Source organism: Elaeis guineensis, chromosome 4 (genome assembly GCF_000442705.2).
Source record: "Elaeis guineensis isolate ETL-2024a chromosome 4, EG11, whole genome shotgun sequence".
NCBI classification, from domain to species: Eukaryota; Viridiplantae; Streptophyta; class Magnoliopsida; order Arecales; family Arecaceae; genus Elaeis; species Elaeis guineensis.
In genome coordinates, this window is record NC_025996.2 from 42,693,555 (window position 1) to 42,718,117 (window position 24,563).

At 37.8% G+C, this 24,563-nt stretch overlaps 2 protein-coding genes across 5 annotated transcripts in view; both read left to right on the forward strand.

The window, feature by feature from the left end:
• LOC105035089 (BEACH domain-containing protein C2) overlaps window positions 1-24,563 on the forward strand; it is a 158,950-nt gene that overhangs the window by 84,682 nt on the left and 49,705 nt on the right. The window lies entirely within an intron of this gene.
• Window positions 1,065-21,142, forward strand: LOC140857497 (BEACH domain-containing protein C2-like). Of its 4 annotated transcripts, none has more exons than XM_073256456.1 (9): window positions 1,065-1,199; window positions 1,415-3,332; window positions 7,488-8,275; window positions 9,278-9,994; window positions 11,975-12,109; window positions 17,207-17,311; window positions 17,829-17,942; window positions 20,603-20,678; window positions 21,062-21,140. In XM_073256456.1, the coding sequence occupies exons 2-9, from the start codon at window positions 1,442-1,444 to the stop codon at window positions 21,100-21,102; spliced, it is 3,867 nt and encodes a 1,288-aa protein (XP_073112557.1). In that variant the 5' UTR covers window positions 1,065-1,199; window positions 1,415-1,441; the 3' UTR covers window positions 21,103-21,140. The 4 variants fall into 4 exon arrangements, 3 of the variants coding, with proteins under 3 accessions (XP_073112557.1, XP_073112559.1, XP_073112558.1); XM_073256457.1 differs by having other exon boundaries at window positions 1,067-1,315; window positions 21,062-21,142; XR_012140948.1 differs by lacking the exons at window positions 20,603-20,678; window positions 21,062-21,140 and having other exon boundaries at window positions 17,230-17,311.

The following is a 24,563-nucleotide window of genomic DNA, read 5'->3' on the forward strand; positions in this document are numbered from 1 at the left end:
AATTCTTTTTTTAAATTATTCTTTAAGTTCATAAAGTTGAAATTTGGTTCTACTTCCTGAATTGCTTTACTGTGGTCCTTCCTCAGGATTCTGTCTTTTTTTTCTCTCATCGAAAATCCCAACTGATAATAATCGATGAGTACATAGTATAAACTGATGCTTCGCCGGCTAAAACGAACGTTTACATGATATTAATGTCTAAATAAAGATGGTGTGACATGATAGAATGATGCACTTTTCATCAGCCAATTGTTACCAATTTCTACATGCAGGCAAATACATTTGTAGCCTTCAAGTTCTGCATTCGTGGGCAAGGGCAAAATTTCTACAACTTGGAGTACCCTAGTATATTTATATTTTGCTGAATAATAACACTGCCTTTAGCTAGGCATATTAATCTGTCATTCAAAAGCATCTCTATAATATTATGGCGTTACTCGATCTAATCGGTAACTTGAGAGTTTAGCTATATTTGCATTGCGAATTGCTAAATGTTGAGCATTTTATAGTTATGGTAACTTGTCCGTCAGAAACTATATACCCAAATCAAATCGATACATGCCCGGAAGATGAAAACAAACGAAGTGCACCAGATTAATTTTTAAGAAAAGAACCATCAAAGTGCTTGCTCGGATGTTATTATCACTAGGTACAAGATAAAAAGGGCAGGAATTAATTTGGTTAGTGGCTGTGGGTCCGATTCTGGTGAGAACCATCCTGGACGGGTTGAGCGGGAGTGGTAGGAATTTGAAGGGATGAGGGTTAATTTGATAAGTTTTAGTGAGAGTTATCTGGTGGGTGTAGGATAAAAAAGGTAAGGTTCCTTCATTGCATATATAAAAAATCATACATTTCCTGGAGTAGATATCACAAGTGTCCATAATTTTTATACGTGCATCGCACGTACTGTCCGCTGTCCACACAAAACAATTTATCGATGATTTCAGGACCGTTCATCACTTGCTATTCGTCACAAACCGCCTCTACCACAAGTCCACCAATCAGGGGCTCACCTGGCCAGTCCCAACCTGAAAAATAGCCGAAACCCCCTACCAAATCAAGCCGGGTCTACTCCCTCTCCACCACCCCGTCTCCCTTCCGTTCACTACCCTCTCCATCATCCTCTACCTCCTCTTCCCTTCTCTCTCTCTCTCTCTCTCTCATCCCCTCGCCATGCCTCTCTTCTCTTCTTAATCCTGGTAAGATATCACTATCTCTGTCCCCCTCCATCTCTTCCTTAACATTATTCTCCCATTACTTCCAATTCTTTCAGATCTCGTTTCACCCCACGTCTCCATTTTCTCTCTTTTACTCGGTCAGATCTATTAACATTCCACATCGATTTTTTTTCAACCACTCGCTCTCATCACCTTCTCTAACCGCATTGCGCTTTGTTTTCTTTTATTTTCTTTAGACGGATTCTTTGATCCAGAAGAACACAATGGAAGAGGATCCACATGAACCGGCCGAAACGGCCTCCTCCCCGCCGGCCGCTTCCTCGCAGGGGCCGGAACCCAGTGGGGCCCATCCACCCGCGGGCCCCACCCCCGACGACGACATCTTTGAGCCCGTCTCCCTCGGCAATCCCGACGATGCCCCCGCCACAGCCGACTCCGTCCGCTCCCCTACGTCCGACAACCTGAATCGCTCCTCCGGCGCAGACACCGCCTCCGATTCCTCCCCCTCCGCCACCGCCGCGGCGGAGCTCCACGACTCGCTCTACGCTGACATGCACACCTCTCCGCCCTACAGCCCCTCCGGCTCGGAGCTCGGGCTGTCGCCCTCGTCGGGAAGCTTCGATTCCTACTTGTCTCCCGTGGGCTCGCCTACGAAGCCGAGGGCAAAGCCGGCGATGCCTGACATTCCGCCGGAGCTCGTGCATCTGGTGGACGCCGCCATCATGGGGAAGGCGGAGAGCATCGAGAAGCTCAAATCAATGGTCTCGGATGGTGGCGATTTCGGGGATGTGTCGAGATCCGTGGTCGATGCTCTGCTTGTTACCATGGGTGGAGTGGAAGGCCTTGATGACACCGGTACTCGTGCTTCTGTAAATCCTCCGAATGTGATGTCAAGTTCCAGAGCTGCGTTGGTTGCTGCTGAGCTGATCCCTTGGTTACCTTGGGAAGGAGACTCAGAGACCCACATGTCTCCGAGAACAAGAATGGTTAAAGGTTTGCTTTTAATTTTGCGAGCTTGCACTAGAAATCGTGCAATGTGCTCGGCTGCGGGATTGCTTGGGGTCCTGCTGCAATCAGCAGAGAAAATATTTGTCGATTCCATTGATCGGGTGCCATGGGATGGCACACCATTGTGCCGGAGCATCCAGGTTTTAGCAGGGCATTCATTGAGTGTAATTGATCTTCACCGCTGGCTTGGAGTGGTAAAGAAGACCCTGAAAACTGACCGGGCAACACCATTGATATTGGCGCTGGAGAAGGCGATGCGGAGCAAGGAGACCCGTGGCCCAGCATGCACGTTTGAGTTTGATGGTGAGAGCTCTGGCTTGCTTGGTCCTGGGGAGAGCCGGTGGCCCTTCTCTAATGGATATGGTTTTGCCACATGGATATACATAGAGTCGTTCGCTGACACTCTCAACTCGGCGACTTCCGCTGCTGCCATTGCTGCTGCAGCTGCAGCACGGTCGGGCAAGACATCTGCGGTGTCAGCTGCAGCGGCAGCAAGTGCACTTGCAGGAGAGGGGACCGCACATATGCCAAGGCTCTTTAGCTTTCTATCCTCTGATAACCATGGTTTGGAAGCCTACTTTCATGGCCAGTTCTTGGTAGTGGAGGTTGGTGGTGGGAAGGGTAAAAAGGCTTCTTTACATTTCACGTATGCATTCAAGCCACAGAGTTGGTATTTTGTTGGGTTAGAACATACTTCCAAGCTGGGTTTGCTTGGAAAGGCAGAGAGCGAATTGAGATTGTATGTAAATGGGAACTTGCATGAGAGCCGTCCTTTTGAGTTTCCACGGATCTCAAAGCCATTGGCTTTTTGTTGCATAGGGACGAATCCACCCCCCACAATGGCTGGTCTACAGCGACGTCGGAGGCAGTGCCCCCTATTTGCGGAGATGGGGCCTGTTTATATCTTTAAGGAACCCATTGGACCAGAGAGAATGGGTCGATTGGCTTCAAGGGGAGGAGATGCGCTGCCTTGTTTTGGACATGGTGCAGGTTTACCCTGGTTGGCAACGAATGACCATATGAGGAGTCTGGCAGAAGAGAACTCGATGTTGGATGCTGAGATTGGAGGAAGCCTGCATCTTCTATACCACCCTAGTTTGCTATGTGGGCGGTTCTGCCCAGATGCATCTCCTTCAGGTGCTGCAGGTTGGTTAGTTTGTATTTTTTTTTTCTTCCAGTCTCGTGCATTTCATTGAACACTTAGATCATGGTGGTTATAAACATGGCGAGATGAGTGGTGCTTATAAACATTTCCTAGATCATGGTGTGTGGAAACTTCCTCCAAAAACTAGTACCAATAAATGGTACCTGCAGGTGCCTTTTCATAGTATCTATTTCACACCCCTTGCACTTTGCAGAAGAACTTCCAATTATATGTTGAACACTATCCATTTGTTTCTAGGCCTTTGGGAATGAGATATTGATCTTTTGATCAAATTCAATGAAATCATTGATTGCTGATGTAAATTCAATTTTATTTAAGTAACACCAAATAAAGATAATAAACTTCAGTTGGATCATTTTGACATAGGATATTTAGGGCTAATTACCTTGTTACAAGATGCTTAGATTAGACAAGGTAATAAGGGACATATGTCTATATATGATGTCTATCAATAATGTTCATTCTGAAGTGGGCTTACGATGGATGAAACATGATGTAACGATGGTAAAACAAAAACAAAAGTAAAACAAGGAAATGGTGCTTTCAATTTACATTTGTATAGGCATTTTCATTTACAAGACGATGAATCACACCTGTTGTTCAAACTAATCTGGGATAAAGAATCAACTCCATGACCTGTCCTAAGGATTAATATTCAGTAACTTCTATTTCTTCATGTTCTAGTGCAGCTTGCACGCTCTTAGGCTTCACCGCCAAATGATCACCCCTTTGAACCTCATTAACGTATTTCTATGAGTAACTTGGAAGGACTTCCAACATACTATAATCAACTTTATTACTTCTTGTAAAAAAAAGGCATCTGAGTGCATGAGGATCCAACTACTGTAGAGTCTTGGGAGCAAGTTTCGCCGTCTCGGTACCGAACTCCGTACCCATGAAATCCCATGATAGTGTCAGTATGTGGTATGGTACGGTACGGTTGTGTCAGTACAAGGCAGTTTGGCATACCAGTATGGTATCAGTATGGTACGGTATGTCCTGTACTGTCTGGAATGGGGTGGTACAATGAACCATGCTCGAGATAGTCAACTGTATGTACCTTTAACCCCATGTGCAGAGAGGGTGTTTCCGTTATTTCTAACCCAGACACTCAGATCACAAAAGAGCAATCTTATTGGTGCACCAAGGTCCACCCTCTCTTTACTACAAATATAATTGTTGTTTTTTTCCTTCTTATCTAAGGTTTATACTATTCATGCTCTTGGCCCTTTCAAAACTTTAAAATTCTTGGGGGGTTTCATCTTGTAGCTTACTTATATTGTTTGACATTACCAGGATTTTGAAGTTAGATGGAAAGGAACATGATTCATAAAGGTCTCTTGTCAACATGAATAGGCTTTTCTCTTAACTTTACTTCACAATATTCTTTGATGGAGAAGTAACTTAATAGAGGAGAATGAAAATGGGCGTTTTAATGATTTCACTGTTTCCAAGCAACTTTATCCTGCCGCGATCATGGATGTCATGTGCATGTGGATTCCAAAACTTTTCATCACCAATTATCAATATACTTGTTGCCTTGACATACATGCAAGATTTTTGAATGGTGATCAAGGAAAATAAGAACACTGCAAACTAGATGATGCACATTTATGTGGTAATTTATGCCAAAAGGGCGCTTTATGATACTTGTTTGAGCACTGTTCTATTTCACCAAGAACCTTGTTGGAAAGGTTACAAACCTGGTTCTTAGTGCAGCACACAAGGGGTTCAGCTGTTAATTTGGGGCCCGAAATGCGAACTTTGACCTTACCAGTGTCCAAGTGGAAAAGGACAAAACAGTTATGAGCTAACAGAACACAATCCCTCATTCCATTCATTAGAAAGAATAGCCAAATGCTTTTTATCCTGGAAACCTCTTTCTAGAATGTCCATTTTATCCTTCTATAGTGTACCTTTCGTGTTGACGATGCTGCTTAATGTGTGGTCAAGCTTTAGGGAGGGTAAACACTAAAGAAAAAATAATACCTCCTTCTTTAAGATAATTATTTGAATTGTGAATCTAACTTTAGGGCCCTATACATGAAGATCCCTAAACAATGCTGGAATACAATTGGAATGACTTAACTTACAAATATAAAAACTAGAAATTTTTTAGTGCTAAGATTACTCAGAGAATTGGGTTATAAAGATACTTGGATCTTCCCTACCATTCAAAATCCAAATCCATAGCCAACTAATACTGAACTCCTCAATGTGATGATTGTTCCTTACCAAACAAAATGCAACCTTTCACTGGGCTCCTCTGTTTAGTCTTTTACTAATCTGAACGTTAAAAGTAGTAAAGGTAATTAAAATCTTGCTTATTTAAATTATTATAGTTGGAGAACACTAAATTTGTGTCTGTTCTGCTTCAGCTTCTATTGTCTCTATCCAATTGTTTCCAAATGCTGAACTTGTGTCTATGATAATTATTGCTCAATGTACAAAATTTGGTACCTCAAATGTCTTTATAATGATGGCAGTTAGCTTGTGTACTTATTTAAATGATGTTCTAGGGAAGGTCCTTTTATTACATGTTTGGTCATTCTGTAATATTAAGCATTTTTGGTTGATTGTTTTTTTTGCTTTTATTAAGTGGGGTCAGGAGTCATTTCTGAGAGGTACCAGTGAGTGACTCTAATGATCTTCTGCCAATTATTTTTGTTTGGTTTTGTGAATCCATTTTTACTCATCATTTTTATTAAGGTTGTCACTGGCATCACCTTTAGGTTTTTCCAAATCCTTCCAAGACTTGCATCGGTGCTATTTTAAGCTCTCCTGCTGCTTGCTGACCCTTGAATACAAATCCTGATATCCATCTTGACAAGCGATTGTCAGATCTTTGTTGCACATGCCCCTGCCATCTTAGTTGGTCCATCATTTTTACTTCGTTCATGTGACTGTTTTCCCTTGTATTTCCTCATTCTGGTCATATCAGTCCCAGCCTATACCAATTTAAGCACGTACCAACCTTAAATTTCTCTTCCATATTTTGTATGCTAGATGTTCATTTCTGGACATGAAGCTGTACAATATTACTACACTTACTGAAGTTTGAGCATATTTTCTGTAAGTTGCCAAGGCATGTCTTGGTCATGTACCTTCTTATCAATATCTCTCCACTTTATCCACCTAATTTTCAATCATTTAGTTGTCCCCTTTTACCTCTTCATTCTTTTATATATCAAATCCTAGTTTTCAAAATCAATCGTATTTCAGAATCTCACATTCTTCAGTTTTTTTCTGGGCATTATTTCCATTTCTTATCCTGGAATGGCAACCAGTCTTTGTTAGATTACCATTCACAGCTCAGCAAATCACCAAGACTCTGTCAGCACTGGACTTGTGACAGTAGATAATAAAGTCATGTTTGAACTGTTACAAAAAATTTGCTTCTGAACTTAATGTGGAGGTTTGTCTATTTAGCGTGCAGTTGACTGGTTGTGTCACTACTATTTGGTAATCTGAAATATTCCAGCCTTTTTTCTATATATGGTGGTCATATTATTGAGGTTGAATGATCTTTAAAATCTTAAACACCCCTATGTTTGAACAGGTTCCATCTTTGGGAGAAGTTTTCACAGAAATAGCTGGAAAGCTATTTCTTTTTTGTTGCCCATCATGGATGTAACTTAAGAAGAGTGAAGAATCCACTTTGCCAACTTTTATCATGCTTCAAAATTTCACATAGGTCAGGCTTGTTCATGCTAGCCTATGTTGGTGAGAATCATTTTTGTATATCTTGAAATTATGATTATTGTTGAGTCATCCTGTACTTTTTTCCTACCTTCTGAATCTGAAAATTTCATCTGTGCAAACTTATAGGCCTTTCAAATAATTCAGACTTGCAATTCAACTTTTTCCCGTCAATGCTATCATATTATAATGCATTATCTGGACTTCATCTTTTTAGCTTCAGGATCAAACATTCAGCTCTTCAGGATGAAACGTTCAGCTTCTCTTATTTGGTTTAATTAAATCAATTACATGTTCTTCCTAAATCATTTACATGATTCCTGAGAATTGCATTATTGTTTACATATACTTATGGGTGCTTGCCAGTCAGCTTGAATTTATTTGAGATTTGAGCAAAACTCAAATTAATAGTTTCTGCCTTTCCTCAAACTTTTCAGGTGTTCACCGAAGACCTGCTGAGGTCCTTGGTCAAGTTCATGTTGCTTCTCGAGTACGCCCAGCAGAATCTATGTGGGCCTTAGCATGGGGGGGTCCATTGGCTTTACTTCCACTGACAGTCAGCAATGTTCAGATAGATAGCCTGGAACCTGTGACTGGTGATTTTCCGATGTCTCTTGCAACAGCTTCACTCTCTGCCCCTATTTTCAGAATTATCTCCAGTGCAATTCAACATCCTGGAAATAATGAGGAGTTATGTCGAGCACGGGCACCTGAGCTTTTGTCAAGAATTTTACATTATCTGCTGCAAACTCTATCAATGCAGGAACTTGGAAAGCAAAATGGATTGAGTAATGAGGAAGTTGTTGCTGCAATTGTGTCCCTATGTCAATCTCAGAAAAATAACCATACATTTAAAGTGCAGCTTTTTGGTACCTTGCTTTTAGATTTGAAGATGTGGAGTTTGTGCAACTATGGTTTACAGAAGAAGCTTTTGTCTTCACTTGCAGACATGGTGTTTACAGAATCATCAGCCATGCGGGATGCCAATGCCCTGCAAATGCTTCTTGATGGCTGCAGAATGTGCTATTGGATTATTCGCGAAAAAGATTCTGTTGATACTTTTTCACTTCATGGTGCACCAAGACCTATGGGTGAAGTAAATGCTCTGGTTGATGAGCTCTTAGTGGTCATTGAGCTTTTAATAGGAGCAGCTCCATCTTCATTGGCTGCCAATGATGTTCGTTGCTTGATAAATTTCATTGTTGACTGTCCACAACCTAATCAGGTAGAGTCATAAATTTTCATCAAGCAGTTACTATTCTAGTAAAATGTAATGATACTATTGCTGTTGTCAATTCAAATAATTCTTGTCCTTGAAATTCTCGATTAGTTCTTATGCCGTCATTTATTTAGTGCTATTTTCTTTTTTATAATTGTCAGCAGTTAATTGCATTTTTCTGCACTTCATTGAAAATCATGTATCATTGTGTAAGAACTAAGAAGGCTTATTTGCATCTTGTCTTGCATTGGCTCTTGAGAGTGACTTTCAGAAAGCACCTTGAGGCTCATGGTTGAGGCTTTAGAATGTGAGATATATCATGGTAAAGTAGCTCATGTGAGCCGTATGTGTAGCATACTAAGTTATGCCTTAATTTTTTCCCCAAGTTTCTTTGCATTACATTATATGTGGATATAAGTTTGAAAACTAAGTGTGGTGAGATATGTTGCGCTAGACATTAAGATCCACAAACACCTTTGTTGTTTAGAACTTTTTGTTCTACCAGTTGCAAACACAATGCTGACATCCTTTAAATTTATCATATTCACATGTTTTTATTAAACTTTCAATTTTTTATGATTTTAAGTTTTGATCAAGGTTTCAGGAACTAGTACCGAGATCCGTACCGCACCGAACCGGATTGAACTGTTTAGTTTCGCATGGTTTGGACCCGTACGGTACGGTCTGGTTTGGGCCATATACCGAAAAACCGGCCTGAACCATGCCGGTTCTCCGTCGGTGCGGTACAGTACAAGGTGTACCGGCCAGTTTGGGCCGGTACGGAATACCATATTTGATCTTTGTATTACTGCATCATTTGTACAATACGAGTAGTAGGCTTGATGTTGGAATTTTTGTGTTTGCATTCTGACTTGGTAAATATCAGATAGTTTTACTCTTACCAATGTGCAATATTTAATTATATGCTAGTTTCTTGGTAACATGCTTTATACTACAGTTCTACTATTTATTTTGGCTTAGAACTTTTCTTCTTGATGCTTTTTTCAGGTTGCGAGAGTGTTGCACCTAATATATAGACTGGTTGTGCAGCCGAATACGTCTAGGGCTCACACATTTGCACAGTCATTTATATTGTGTGGTGGGATAGAGACATTTCTTGTTCTTTTGCAGCGAGAAGCCAAAGCTGGTAATCATAATATTTTGGATAACTTTAGGGTATCTGCTGCTGATAATGCATCTGCAGATGTTTCTAGGAAGGTATCTACTGGTGGTGAACCAAAAAGCCAGGATGATGAACTAGAATCTCCTGAACAGAAGGAATATGGTTCTCAGGAGGAGAGCACAAAATTTGGGTCTTTGAATGCTAATAATAGTTCTTTTAAGGTTTCCTTGGGCACAAACATTGAAAGAATGACATCTGCTTCTGATAACCAACTCTTAAAGAATCTTGGTGGCATCAGTTTCTCAATAAGTGCTGACAATGCTAGGAATAATGTATATAATATTGACAATGGTGATGGAGTTGTAGTTGGGATAATCACCCTATTGGGTGCTCTTGTCTCATCAGGTCATCTGAAATTTAACTCAAATGCTGTTTCCGAAAGTCCATCAAGTAGCATTCTGAGTATTGTGGGTCCTGAAGAAGGGAATTCCATGTTTGAAGACAGAGTTGCTTTGTTACTTTTTGCATTGCATAAAGCATTTCAAGCTGCTCCACAAAGGCTTATGACCACCAATGTGTATATGGCTTTATTGGCAGCAATGGTATGAACAGTTTGCACTACTTGTCCACTACGTCTATTATGATTCTCTTCGATATTGTTTTTAATAGCTAAACTATGCTGAAATGCCAAACATGCACTATGATATAGAGGATTTGGCATGAATAGTCTTGTCTACGGTTATCATTTCGTAGAATGTTGAGGTATTTACATGAGTCAAGTTAGCTGGTCACGGATATTTTTCTATTACTCTTTTCTACTTTATCAGGCTTTTCCTTTTTATTCATGATGATGAACTATTTGTTACGTGCTGAGGGCAAATGTTTTTGGCATCAAGTTGGATGTGACAATGTTGAAAACTGAAATTTTGACTTGTTTATTTCCCTATATATTTCAGATAATTAAAGTCCATCAGGTCATCTTGCATGATTTTCTAGTGCTTTTCCTGGCCCTGTTTGGTGCTTTTTTATCATGTTACAGTTGTTACTAATAGAATCTCTTACATGGAGTTCAGAAATTAATATTTTTCTGAGAAAAATGTTTCTTCATGGAAAAATATATGTTGCACATGGATAATGTTGTTTAATACAAAGACTTTATACTTGTCCAGTTGTCCTAGTACCGTTAAATTTGTGTCTGGCAGTTCTGTAACGTAGACATGAACAATCATTGTTGGAGTTGCTGATAGATGAACTCATGACTGCTATGGCAGAGGAGGTAAGTCGGCCCATCTACACCTAAACATTTTGGTACAACTGTAAATATATTAGCTAGAAATCCAAAGAATTCACCCCACATTGCTGTCTTGCATGGCCTCGTTATGATGTATGGGTACTTATCATATCTGGAAACATCATATAGGCAAATATAGAAATTTTCTAGATGTTTCTAAAGATGACTTATATTGCTGTGTAACTGCAAAGAGGAAAACTTTATAAAATAAAGATCTTCACAAAAATACTGCAGGAAGGATTAACAATAAATGGGAAGACCAATATCTGTAATTAAACATATACTGAGGGATGGGCAGGCTAAATGTATTTTCTCTCAGCTGTTTTGAAGCTCAATTGTTATTGCATAAGATGCTAATACTGAAAGCAGAATCTCTAGGGTTATGTTGTTTTCCGAAGTTTTTAAATAGTGGTATCGAATCTCATACAGTTTTTTCATCCAAATGATATGGTACTGTATGGCACTGGTAGAGACAGTACATTTTGAAACTGATAGCTTCAGAAAAGTTGATAAACTGTTGGTGCTCAATGGTACCGTCGGCAAGGTTCCATCACTATGCACCGGTGTGCACCAGTATAGGCCAGTATGACTGGTATGGTACTATTGGTAAATAGTGTTTTGGCATCCCAACATCCATAACAGTGCTGATTTTTTGTCAGAATGTACAGTACTGGTTGTCCTGTCCTCTTTATGATACCATGGTATTGCCTGTTTTTATCTTCTTGCTAGAAACACCTATACATGGTGGCAGCAGCAATTCTCAGTTTCCTGTTGCAACAGATTTACTGGTACCCTTAAATGGTGGTAAGTGGACCTGATTTGCTGCTTCGATTGAATTAAATCTCTCTGGCCAGATGTGCAGCAATTAGGAACATGTTCTTTCTCACTGGAGAAGGAAAAATCTCTACGAGTTTCATTGGATGTGGACTCCCATCCACCATGAGTTATCCTCTTACTCTTTCTGATATCACTTTATGTGCTAATGGATTAAGAAATTGCATTGAGCATGTATATGGTGTTGCTTTTTCATTTTCTGGTACCAGCATCATCTAAGTGAACTTGAGCTACTCCTACATCAGTTAACTATGAGAAAGGCATTTACATTTTTTGGAAAAGAGACCTATGTCTTTTAATTTGATTCGCATCCACAAATTTGTGCCTAGATAATATTTTGAATTCGTACCATAGTTTTGTTGATGCTATATTTTAATATACTCTTGCAGCATTTGTACCCTTATTGCTTCTTTGAAGTGTGAAAATGCTAAACCACATTATCTATCTTTTGATTCAGACAAATGTTTCATCCACTGATGATGGCCTGAACATGTATGATTCTGGTCACCACTTTGAGAATCTCCAACTTTTACTGGTCCTTCTCCGTTCACTTCCCTATGCATCCAGGGCATTCCAGGTTCGAGCTATACAGGTAAGATGTTGGGGCCTCTTTAACTTCTGTACAGTACTTCTTTTTGAACTGCATGCCTATAATTGTGCATATTGCACTTCTGTATGTTTCCTATTTCTAATACAAGTTCCTTTATGATTTCCTTTGTGGTACTACAGAAGCCATCTGCCATGAAATCATCATTCTGGAGTTTTTGCTTATGTCGCTATCCAGGCTTAGATTACTGATATCATTTTCTCTGTGAAGCTTTTCTCTAATTTTGTTCTTGTGGTCATGGTAAATTATGTTTGCACAAGGATTTCTAGTGACTTTGTTATTTATATATGATCATTTTAAAGCTATCATTTCTATAAGACAGAACTGGGAAACACAAAGTCAAAGAGGAGTAAATTTTTGTTCACACCCCTGATCATCTATTAGTGTTGCATTCTCACTGAATCATCAAAATCTACATGGGTTTGTGATAGCCTAGCTTAGTCTATTCTGTACGCATAATGCAAAAGGGAAATGTTCGAAAGACTTGAACCCTTACCTTTCTAATAATCCTGGTAACATACTGAAGCAAAAGCTATTGCTGTGTACAAACATGCATTTGGTGCCAAATTATGCTGCCATCTTTGCTTGTGCTTTATCCCTTCAAAGGAGCCATGACAACTAAATAAGATAATAGTTGTATTGCAATAATTATTATACCTGTTGCCAACCGCTTTATTGTACTTCTATGTACATATATTGCATCACCTTTTTTAAGCTGCCCATAAATGTTTGCCTCATGAAGATGGTGTTTGTAGGTGGTTGGTTTAACCTTTTCAATTGGATGCCATGTTGTGTGGCCAAATATAATCAAATGCGAGTGGTTTAGAATGGGATATTAGATGACGTGTATCTTCAAATTTTCCACTGCCCTATTCTCTTTCTTTTCTTTTGGGCCCTTTGATGCTATTATGATAGATTGCTACAGAATGCAGAAAATGCAAAGTTGTCTGGGGTGTTCGTTTCATGATGGGTTCATAATGGTTTAGAGGGAGCCTGGTGCTGGTTATCTCTAGTTTTTTTAATAGGAGGAGGTTTCATGCCTGGGACTGCCAACTCTGTTACCCAAACTTTTCTTTGTAGCTGCAATCTTTAGAAGATGTGATAATTTTCTCTCTCATTTCTCTGTACAACCTGTTACCAAGGGTACCCAAGCTTGCACATGCCTCCCAGAAAAATCTTAGTTTCTCTCTCCAATAATTTGGATCTAATAGAGTCCTAATTAAAATAGGAAAGAAAAGAATAACTGGTGTGAACTTCTGTTCCAGCAAAGTTTACTTTAGCTAGGAAACAGGGTAACAATCGGTCTGGAGCATGCACTCCATATGCTTTGATCAAATAAACTTCTCTTATCATATAAAAAATCTGTCATTAACTTTATTTAGAGAGGTGCCATGCTTGCACTAAGAGTGAGGGCAGCCATGCTGAGAGAGACAGAGAGCAACTGCCTCTTTCTTTTTTTACTCATATCCACACCCTTTCTTGAAAGGCACATGCTAACTGCTCTTAGGTTGTGAGAGAGGTTATGCTGTTATAGTATATGGTTGTGCCAAGATTTCTGGTTTGTTGTTCTAAGTGCCTTTCTTGGGAGCAAGTCCATGAGAATGGTGGTGTTGGTTCCTCCTTTCAGCAGAATTTCAAAGAAGAGTAGAGTGGGAGATAAAATGGAGGAATTTGCTCCAGGTTTTAGAGGAGTTTGCTTCAGGTTTTGTTGAAATCATTCAGTATCATACATTCATGAGCCTGTAGTTTGTTTTTATTTGAACTGGGATTTTCTCTGTTACAGTGGTCCATTTGGTTTCTTTGGTAGGAAAAATTGACTAGTGCATGGCCAAATAGAGGTTTGGAATGTGACTGAAAGGTTTATATTGACAAAATGAGAAATTGCTTTAAGGGAACTCCGATGTCTGAGACTATTAGACTCTCAGGATTAAAAACAAGCATTTTGGAGAAGCTGTTAATGGTTATACAGTTGCTATATAATTGTCTGATGAAGCAAATGTGGTGGTCTGTTAAATGAAGATCATCTTTTAAAAATTCTGGGTTTTCTTGGCAGGCTTATTGCCAAGTTTGCTAAAAGATAGTCCCCATACATCATCTGTCCAAGACACCAAGCTAGATGTTCTGTTGTGGACCATAAGCTCTGTCATTGTATGAATGTGCTTGCAAATTATGTAAATTATTCCGAGGGTAAGAATGTAAGTCAAGTATTCACTTTGTTGCTCTCATGGGAGTGACTTAAACTATGTTGAGACTTGTTACTATGTTTGAATATAGTTGACCATGACTTATGATACCAAATCTTGTATAGCTAAGTTTATCAATCCTAAACACTTTTGACAATAGAATAATTTGAGAAGTGCTATCCATGAATTTAGGCAAGACAGTTACTAAACTTTTTCAAGTACTACAGAAAACTTGTTAGCAGGTCTGAGTTTTCCTGCTCAATATAAATCCTGTTCCAAATTGTAAAGCAAAAATGGGAATTGCAGATCGTGCTGCTGGAGATAATTCCTTCTGTCCGTAACTAAAGCACAGCTGCCAGATCCCTTAATTTTATTAGTGAATGTTTTTCTTCACTCCCATCCTGGTTATCTATATCTACTTTTGCATTCAATCTAAAGGCTCAAAACTCACTAGTTCCTTGTTCATTCTGGACAGACCTAGAATCCATGCATTGGTATATGCCTCTGTCCAGCTTGTATTTCTTTTATATTCGTGTTGTAACTTCATTGGGCTTATTTTCATTTCCTCTTCTACAATACTGGCGTTGCGCTCCCCTCTGCTTGTAGTGAGATAAAACTTAGGTGAGTTACAATGATTGTTTAGAACCAGTATGGCTTTTTTTATAGGTTATCCTCTATTGGAAACTTGTAAATTCATGGACAAGTGGTTCCATGAATTATTAGAAAGCCCATCAATTTGTCCACTAAAAGTGCAATGCTGCAAGCCATTCTCAATATACACATTAAGACGTCAACGCCTGTGGGTGTAACCCTTACACTGAAGCCATATCTTTAGGATGAGATTCTGTCATCATTTTTTTGCCCTTCTGATATTGTGTACACGCAAGCCGCACTTTTATAAACAGCTGGAGAATGGTATTGGACAAAATATTGTCAAAATGAGCCATTTTTGACAGCTTAACATGTTAAGTATTATAAATTTAAACCAGTGTATTGCTTGAAATCCTTGGTGGTGAACAAAATTAGCCATTTCTATTATGTCATGGTTGATGAACATGTTCTCAGGGAAAGCAGCACTCATTTCTCGAGGAGTGGGCTTTTCTGTTTGCTTTTGGAGGCTTTTCATAAGATACATGTATCACTGTACGTAAGCATGAATTAGAATAAACAGTTAATGACTTCGTGAAGCTAAAGGTTATTTGGTGGTGCATATGATTGGTGCATACTCTTTGCAACATTTTGCACTCTTAAGAGTGGTAGCTTTGGGATTTTCAGCATTCTATATCAAGGACATGCAATGGGGAGACATGAACCATATTGAACATCAAAAAGTTGTTAACTCAGGCAAAAATTTAATGCACAATCTCTCTCTCTCTCTCTCTCTCTCTCTCTCTCTCTCTCTTTCTCTATCTCTCTCTCTCTCTCATATTTATTTTGGTTGAGCTAGTATACTTCTGGTAGGACATAGGTTCAACCCATTGTAAAAGTAATAATCATGTGTTTTTGTGGTTTAAATTGAGGATCTGCCCTGTTGATCTGATCTAAAACAATTAGAATTCATATAAATGAATAATCTTGTGTTTTTGAGGTTTCTTATCCATGCAATAAGTGGGGCAAAATGGAGCACATCAAGATATTAAATTTGAGGTCAATTTGTTTTTGGCTAAAATAGATGGCCACGTCTGACACCAAATGAAAGATGGGTAAAACTTATTATAGATGACATATCTATTTATGATTTTTCAATATTATATTGAATCATTTCTTCATTTTCTTAGATATATTTCAGTAATGAATATGTATCTGTACTTAGCTTTTCCATTCTTTTGGAGAGTGGTTTCATAGTAGAAAAGCTACGATCTGATAGATTTTAAGGTCAAATCTTATAAACAAACAGAAGAACTATATCTAGGTATGATCTTGTTTTCAAAATTTATGAATGATTAATTATATACTGGTCTATGGTATTCAATGGTCACTGTCATATTAATATTATATTCAGATGCAATTTTGTATTTGAAGATTAAATCTTATAGATATTTGCATAGTTATGTCTAACGTAATTAGATAGTTATCAAACAAAACATATTACTTGAGCTGATTTGCGACATAACCTGTTGATATATCCAACATATTTTAATATAATTTTGGAGTATTATAGAATTACACCTTTAAATCTGAGCACACTGAGACCATACATCTAATGATTCTGAACAATACAAAATACTTAAAGCTTTGTTGTATGATTTTCCTTGGCTTATTTTCTTTTTCTATTTTTTTCTATCTCATCTTTTCCATCAGAATGCCATGTCTTGGAGTGAAACTGCTGAAGCTATCAACCCTGAAACTTGATGGCCCGGGCAAAATTCGAAAAGTTTCATTCTTTGGGTGGTAGATAATAGTTACTATACTAAGATATATTTTAGTTTTGTGTCAGATGCACATGAAATATGAGCTTGTTTGGATTATAGACTGTATACTGCATTATAATATTTTATTGTGCTGTTAAAGCCATTTTTCGATCACTTAAAATTCAATTTTCGGTTTTAGATATTTTAGATGTTCTAGATCATGTTAATCAGCATGGACTTTCAGATGTCACCTTTTAATTTTGCAGTGTGTGACTGAAGCCTAGTCTTATCGTGAGAATACTAGCTCAATTATACTTGTGTGTGCATGCTTGTATGGATGGTGTATGTATGTACGTTTGTATATAAGCGACGAGACCCAGTCTAACACTGTCATATATTTCTTGATGTTGTATGCATTTTGAAAGGAAACAATATTTTATGAAGCAAGGAGTCCCATTCTAGCCTGATCATGTAATTCTTGATCTCTAATGGCTCTGTTAACCTGCTGACATGTTGTTTAATCTGATTTTCCATTTATATGATTACAGGATCTTCTGTTTTTGGCTTGCAGTCATCCAGAAAATAGAACTAGTCTCACTTGCATGGCAGAATGGCCTGAGTGGATGTTGGAGGTTCTAATATCTAATTATGAGGTGAATTGTTTTGTTTTGACATTGAATTCTGTAAACTGTATAAGCACCCAAAAATTTACTATACACACACACACACACACACACACACACACACACACATATATATATACATATACACACACACACACATATATATATATATACATATATACACACATATATATATATACATATATACACACACATATATATATACATATTCATATATATATATATACACATATACATATATACACACACACACACATATATATATATACATATACATATATATATAGATATACATATATATATATATATATACATATACATATATACATACATATATATAGATATACATACATATATATAGATATACATACATATATATATATATATATATCTATTACTAAAAGTGGCTGACAGTCTAACACTATGCATGCTAATGTGTGTTACCTTTTTGGTATGCTTTTATGTATGATGTGCTTATGGTTATTTTGTTTTGTGAGTTGTTTTAATTTATCTCTTGCTTTTACAGAGGGGTTCAAGCAAAGATTCAAATGGTGTAAGCATTACTGAGATAGAAGACCTCATACACAACTTTCTCATTATCATATTAGAGCATTCAATGCATCAAAAAGATGGATGGAAGGTAAGCTTTGTCGATTTGTTGTTTGCAATTCGTGTAATTTGCTCATTTCCCTATAATGTCCTGAAATTTTTTGATGAATATTCCTTGCTTGTCACTTAATCTAGTGTCATGATAGTTACAGAATAAGCTCTGAATACTGAAGGTTGGAAAAACAATTTCGCAAAAAATTATTATGTATGATGAAATGTTGTCAAAATGATGGCTTGAACATACATTTGGGTGGCTATAATTGTTTTCCGCATATGTTTTATAACCTAATGGGGGGACTGATTAAGGATGTGTTTTGGATGAAGTGAAGGCTTGCCTATTTAAAGAACAGGAATGTTAGGGTTTAGGGTTTAGGGTCAAATTCACTTTCATCATACTGCTTGGGTTTTGTCATGGACTGAATCAGAAAATAAGCTTATTATTTTGTTAGAACTTAGAGTTCACAATTTATGCAATATCTATATATTAACTATGAGCAAATTTGAATTATTTTCACTAGCACCATGTACCGGGAAAACGTGTGGACTTCTGTGATTACCCTAAGAGGCTGCTAGAATATGGATCCAAAGTGGGGATTCCTTTGGGATTTACATAATCATACTTTCCTTATGTTGTTAAAATTGTGCGGGGCTTGCGAGGAATAATGGTACTAAGACAAGGCCTCAAATGAAGGCCTTGGAGGTGGGCTACACGTGGTGGGCTCAAAATATTGTGGTTGTATGATAGAGTATATATTCTTCTCTAACCATCTGAAGCTGCTCAAGTTGGTTTTCCTTTTTTTTTCTCCATTTAGAAATTGTTACAATTAATGGTAAGTTTTGTTTTACTCCATAAAACATGTCTAGTTTGAGTGCTAAATCGCTGGGAGAAAGTTCATACTTCATAGTTCATTCACAAATCAATAACTTGATGCTTTGGTGTTTCTTTTCCATGGGTATATTCCTGTCTTTGCTTTTCTTTGTTTTCGGGCGTGGAGATTTTGCAGTAATTGAAATCTCAACAACATATTCCTAGTTGTGTGTGTACTTTTCTTTTTATTTCCCCCTCTACAAATCTAATGCTTCTTCTCATTCTCAAGAAATGGGAACATAGTATCCTTATAGAATTTTGTTAATGTACTTACAATTGAAATGAGGGTTCCCTTGTGGAACCTGAGACAACTTCTATATAGACATGCCATAAGGTTTTGATTGGAATACATGATGCATATGATACATACATGTTATAGGTAATCCATCGCTGATCTATTGTGACCTTGGTAGGTGTAATTTGGTCTACCTATGCTTTTTCTATGCAATAAGTAAATATCCATATAATAATTATAATATGATTTACTCATTTACTAAAAACATTAACCTAATTTACTTATTCTACTAGTAGGTCATAGTATGTGGCGTATGAACTCCTTTTGCTGAAAAAATACAACTTTAGAATTTTTTAAGAGAGACTTGATTCAGAGTGGAGAAAGAACCAAGATACATCGCATTGTTGAACCAAGGTGGCACATTGAGTTGGGAATTCTTAAAGCATAATGAACAACAATTAAAGAATGGATTTTTTTTCACAAACTTAGCCTGCCTTATTAGACGAAGCGAAGCAGTTCTGGCTCTGGGCCTCTGGACTAAATGGACAGACCAGTGGGTTCAATAGGACATATATCGCATATGTTGCTCTAATTTGTTAATTTATGAAGTTCCATTTGTTTGCAAATTTAGGTCTCTTCAAAAATTTCATTAGTTATGAGGTAAAACTTATGTTATTAAACTGAAAATTCCATATCTGGTAAAATATGATGAATGCGTTTTACCATTTTCTTCGGGACTTTGATAAGCTTTTTAAAATCTAATTGCATGTTTTTGATTGTACAAGCACAGCTATATATGAAATATCTGCCAAAATATTTATGTATAAATATAAGATAATCTTAACTCTACATACCTGCCTAGCTTGGGTTGTGCATGGGTTTGTATGGAGATGAACCTGAAACTGAACCAATCCAAATTGGTTCCCTAAAATCGAAACCAAAATCGAAACTGAACTGACCATCAACAAAACCGCTGGAAACCGACTCAAAAAATTTGGTTCATTTCGGTTCAGTTTTCCAGGTTGATATTCAATGGGCAGGGCTAAGTCTAAACATAAAAAAACTCGATTTTATATAGGGTTGATATTCAATGGATTGGACTAAATGGGATGGGCTGAGTCTACATTTAAAAGTTTCATTTTATATATAAAAGAAAATATAGGAAAAAAAAATAAAAAATTGAAGTTTATAAATATAGGCACATATGGGTTGGGTCGGGTTTCAAACATATACTTGTGCATATATACATGGATTGGGTTGGGTTGGTTTGAATTGGTTTTCTGAAAGCTCAAACCAAAACTGAATCGAATTTTTCGGGTCAAGACTTTCTCAAATCGAAATGAAGCCGAATTAAAAAAAAAAAAGGAAAATGAGACTGGTTCGGGTTGGGTTCATGGTTCGGCTGGTTTTTGCACACCAGCTTTGCTGTCTTGGCTTTCTGCTTAGCCTTCAAGGGTGTCACCACCTAGGACTACTTTGCTGTCTATCACACGTTACTCAGAAGATCAATTTAGTATTCATCAATTTTTTTACTGTTGCCTTGTACAAATTATGGATAATCATATTCATTGCATATTTTCATTTGTAGGATGTAGAAGCAACAATTCATTGTGCAGAGTGGCTGTCAATGGTTGGGGATCCAGTACAGGGGATCAACGAATCAGGTACCTATATAAGGCAGTCATTTAAGAATCATATCATTATTGCTGTTATCCCATACTTCGTGTTAACATTACCGCTTGTTGTGGCATACTTATCTCCTATTTGTAGAGAAGACAAATTGCTAATGTATCTCTTTGATTGGGGAAACTCTTGTTTTACTATACTATCGATATTATTCCAATTTTATCTGCTTATTGGCTTTATTAGTGGCAAAGATTATTGGAAGAAAAATGTAATTTCTGATGAAGAATAAAAGACGAAAATTTGGTTAGCATATTGCTTCTGACAAACTGTAGCATGTATGCTTTTAGATTTGGTTTATGGAACTATGTTATGTAAAAATTATTTTATATGACCTTTATTAATTCACTTTTTATATTTGAAGACGTGAAGAGTCGTTGCCTGTCTTTAAAAGAAGACTATTAGGTGGCTTGCTAGACTTTGCTGCTAGGGAGCTTCAAGTTCAGGTAAGTTCCAATATGTAAATGTTTACGTTTCTTTTATGCTGCAACTGTTTTGAAATATAGCATGCTGAAGCGTATTGGAAATTGAATCTTACTGGCATCATTGGTATTAAGTAATTTAGCAATCATTAGCTGTATGTTGGCAGTAATATGTCACCGATCCATAATGACAAACATTTGTCTAGAACTCTAGATGATATAATTATTTTCAGTTCAACTATCACCGTCATCTTGTGTTTACCAGATGGGATCATACAAAACCCTAGGGTGACAGCTTGCACCATGTTGAAGAGCATTTTTGTTTATGAACAAATTGAGTGGGTTCTAGTTTATAAATAAATTGATCAAATATTACTTAAGATTTTGTCATGCGAATATGTGTATATATCTTTACATTTCTAATTTTATGAATAAATTAATCTAATAATAATATTTTTATGAATAAATTAATCTAATAATGATATTTTATGGAAAATGGCATAAATAGATATGAAAATGAAGGATGCAGCACAAAGATGTGTGAAATAAGGGTGATTTGACTGGTGTTAACATTCAAGTGTGCTGTTTTTTACAATTAAAAAAAAAAAACCACGCTTTAAATGTTTGGATATATATCCGCAGACACACACACACACACACACACACACACACACACACATATATATATATATATATATATATATTTTTTTTTTTTCTTTTTTCTCTAGAGAAGCTTCATGAAAGGCTTCAGATATTGGCACATTTATTAGATGTTGCTAAGAAAATAAATTTGAAAATGAAGGATGCAACACAAAGATCTACGAATACTCATTATCTGACTGGTGTTAGCATTTTTGTTTTGAGAAAATTACTTTTGACCCCCTCAACATTGCCCATGTTGCACATACACCTTCCTGCACTTTAAAAAATTTTAACCAGGTCCACCAACTTAATTTTTGCTGCAATCTGACCCTCCCATCCGTTTTTACTATGATGCGATTAGCAACCATCTGGAAATGACTAAAATGTCTCTTTTAATATAGAAGTAATAATCAAATGGCATTAGAACTTGGCCGAGTCCAAAGTCCTTGTACCTCCTTCGGAACAGCACCAACCTATCTGATACAAGGCTTCTCCCTGTCTGCTGCCTGCACAGCACATATTCCAAGCTTAACCTCATTGCTATTGCTGCCACCCTTGCCTGCAATGCACCGCTTCTGTTATCACCTGCACTATCCTCATCTTCAACATCACCTAGAGCAGTAGCCGACTCCCACCCTCCTCCAGTTGGCCACCATGCTCTCCAGCCTTCTCCATGGCTCTGAAGCAAATCCAAGGCTAATTGGTTGTCAAAGGATTCAACTTAGATCTCCAAGCACTTATAGAGCTCTTGCTTTCATCTGCAAATTCTCTTTATGGAAATATGCCATGCATGCAATCTGCTTGAACAACTCTGTGAGCCAGACCTCTTTATATGGAACACATGATTAGAGGCACTTCACATAGGTCCACATATCTGATGCCATCTTTCTTTATGTTCAGATGGTGGAAGGGAGTGTGCAGCCTGATATGTTCATAATTCATATCACCTTTCTCTTGAGGTCCACATATCTGATGCCATCTTCCGTTCGAGATCTTCATAATTCATAACACCATTCTCTTCCTCCTCATGTCCTGAACCAAGCTCGCATGGGCCTTTGCTGGAGCCCAGTTGCATGAAACGACTGTAGGTTGGAACTCGATGCATTCTTGAGGAATGCTTATTAATCTAGATGCATATTCTGGAAATTTGATGATTGCTTCTTCTTGCTTGATAGAATGGAAGAGCTGGAGGCTCCAGCTGCATGAAATGCTTGTGAAGTGTGGGTTGAAACTTCAATGCATTCTTGAGGAATTCTCATTAATCTATGTGCATTTTCTGGAAATTGGATGATTGCTTCTTCTTGCTTGATAGAGTGGAAACAACAAAAAAAAAACTAAGAAACCAGACAACAAAAAAAGTAAAAGCACTATAAAAAGGAGTCGAAGAAGAAAATGGCAACGAAAGATTGGAGGAATTGGCGAGGGGACTTCGTGGGAAGTGAAGGGAGAGAAGGTGCCGCCTGAACTCACTAGTGGTACAAGAGCTCCCCATTGTAAGGTGATTTGAGCTCTTTTGCTCTCTCTAAATCCAAGAGCTAGTGTGTGAAAGGAAGACCAGTGATTGGCCCAGATAATTTCCTCTCTCTCTATGGCCCAATAAACAAGACTGGCATGAAACAAAATGATGGATAGGGAATAGACACAGGATTCAGTGGGTGAGAACCACGTGCTGGAATTTGGAGACATCTCATAGGGCTTATGGAGAGCAGCAAGAGTGGGAGACGGGGAGCAGCGGGCATGTCCAGGAGGATAATGAGCAGCTTGTTGAGATGGAGGCTCCCCACCTCCCATTCTTACTATCTTCATGGCAAGGGCATTCTAGGAATATTAGCATATTTTTAAGACTCGTGATGGTCACATGAGTCATTTATTAAATCCTGCTTAACTGAGATGGATGGAGGGTCAGATTGCAACAAACATTAAATTAGTGGATCTGTTCGAAATTTTTTAAGGCACAGAGGTGTTTGTGCAACACATGCAAAGTTGTGGGGAGTTTTCCTTTTACTATTTAGTTTTTCCATGCAAGATATACTGGACTTTAAATGCTTGGATGTGCAATCTTTTCGAATGAAGCTTCATGAGAACTTTTAGAAGTTCACTGCCTAGAGATCCAATAATCAACCCATCTGCAACTGCTTTTTTTTCTTTTATGTATATGCAGATCCTTCTTATTTCAGCTTCAGGATTGTTTCCCTAAATCTCTTTGTTGTCAAATGGTGAAAGAACTGTAGAAATGGCAAGGGATGTTGGTTTTGTGCAGGGAGTAGTGGCCAGATGGTAAGTAGAAAGGTCAGCTAAAAATCTGGACAAGGACGATGGAAGGAAGCAGACAGTCTGCCAGTTTTTAGTGATTGTTTGAATGGGAGTTGTAAAAAAGGGCACTAACTATATTGGAATCTTATACAGAGCAAAGCCAGTGATTGTCTTGTTAAATATTATTTCAGATAGACTTTTTTGTCTTTAGCTTTATGCCTGAGGTGATGTCTATATTAGCACTATGGCATCTGGCCTCCCATGCTGTATCTGGCACAGGTGATCACAATTTCTTGTAGATGGGATAAGGAATTGCAAACTTATGATAAAATTATTATGAAACAAGATTGTAGGTAAAATAGAATTATGTAATTAAATTCATATCGAAGTTCCTTGCAAAAGGGTTAACTCTAAGACATGCTGTATCTAAGTGTTGACTTACATGACAAAGTGTGGATGACCACATGTGTGCATATTGCAGATATATCTCTGGTGAGTGCAGGGTTATAAATAACTAGATGTGTTTACTATCATGGAAGATCTTTAGCT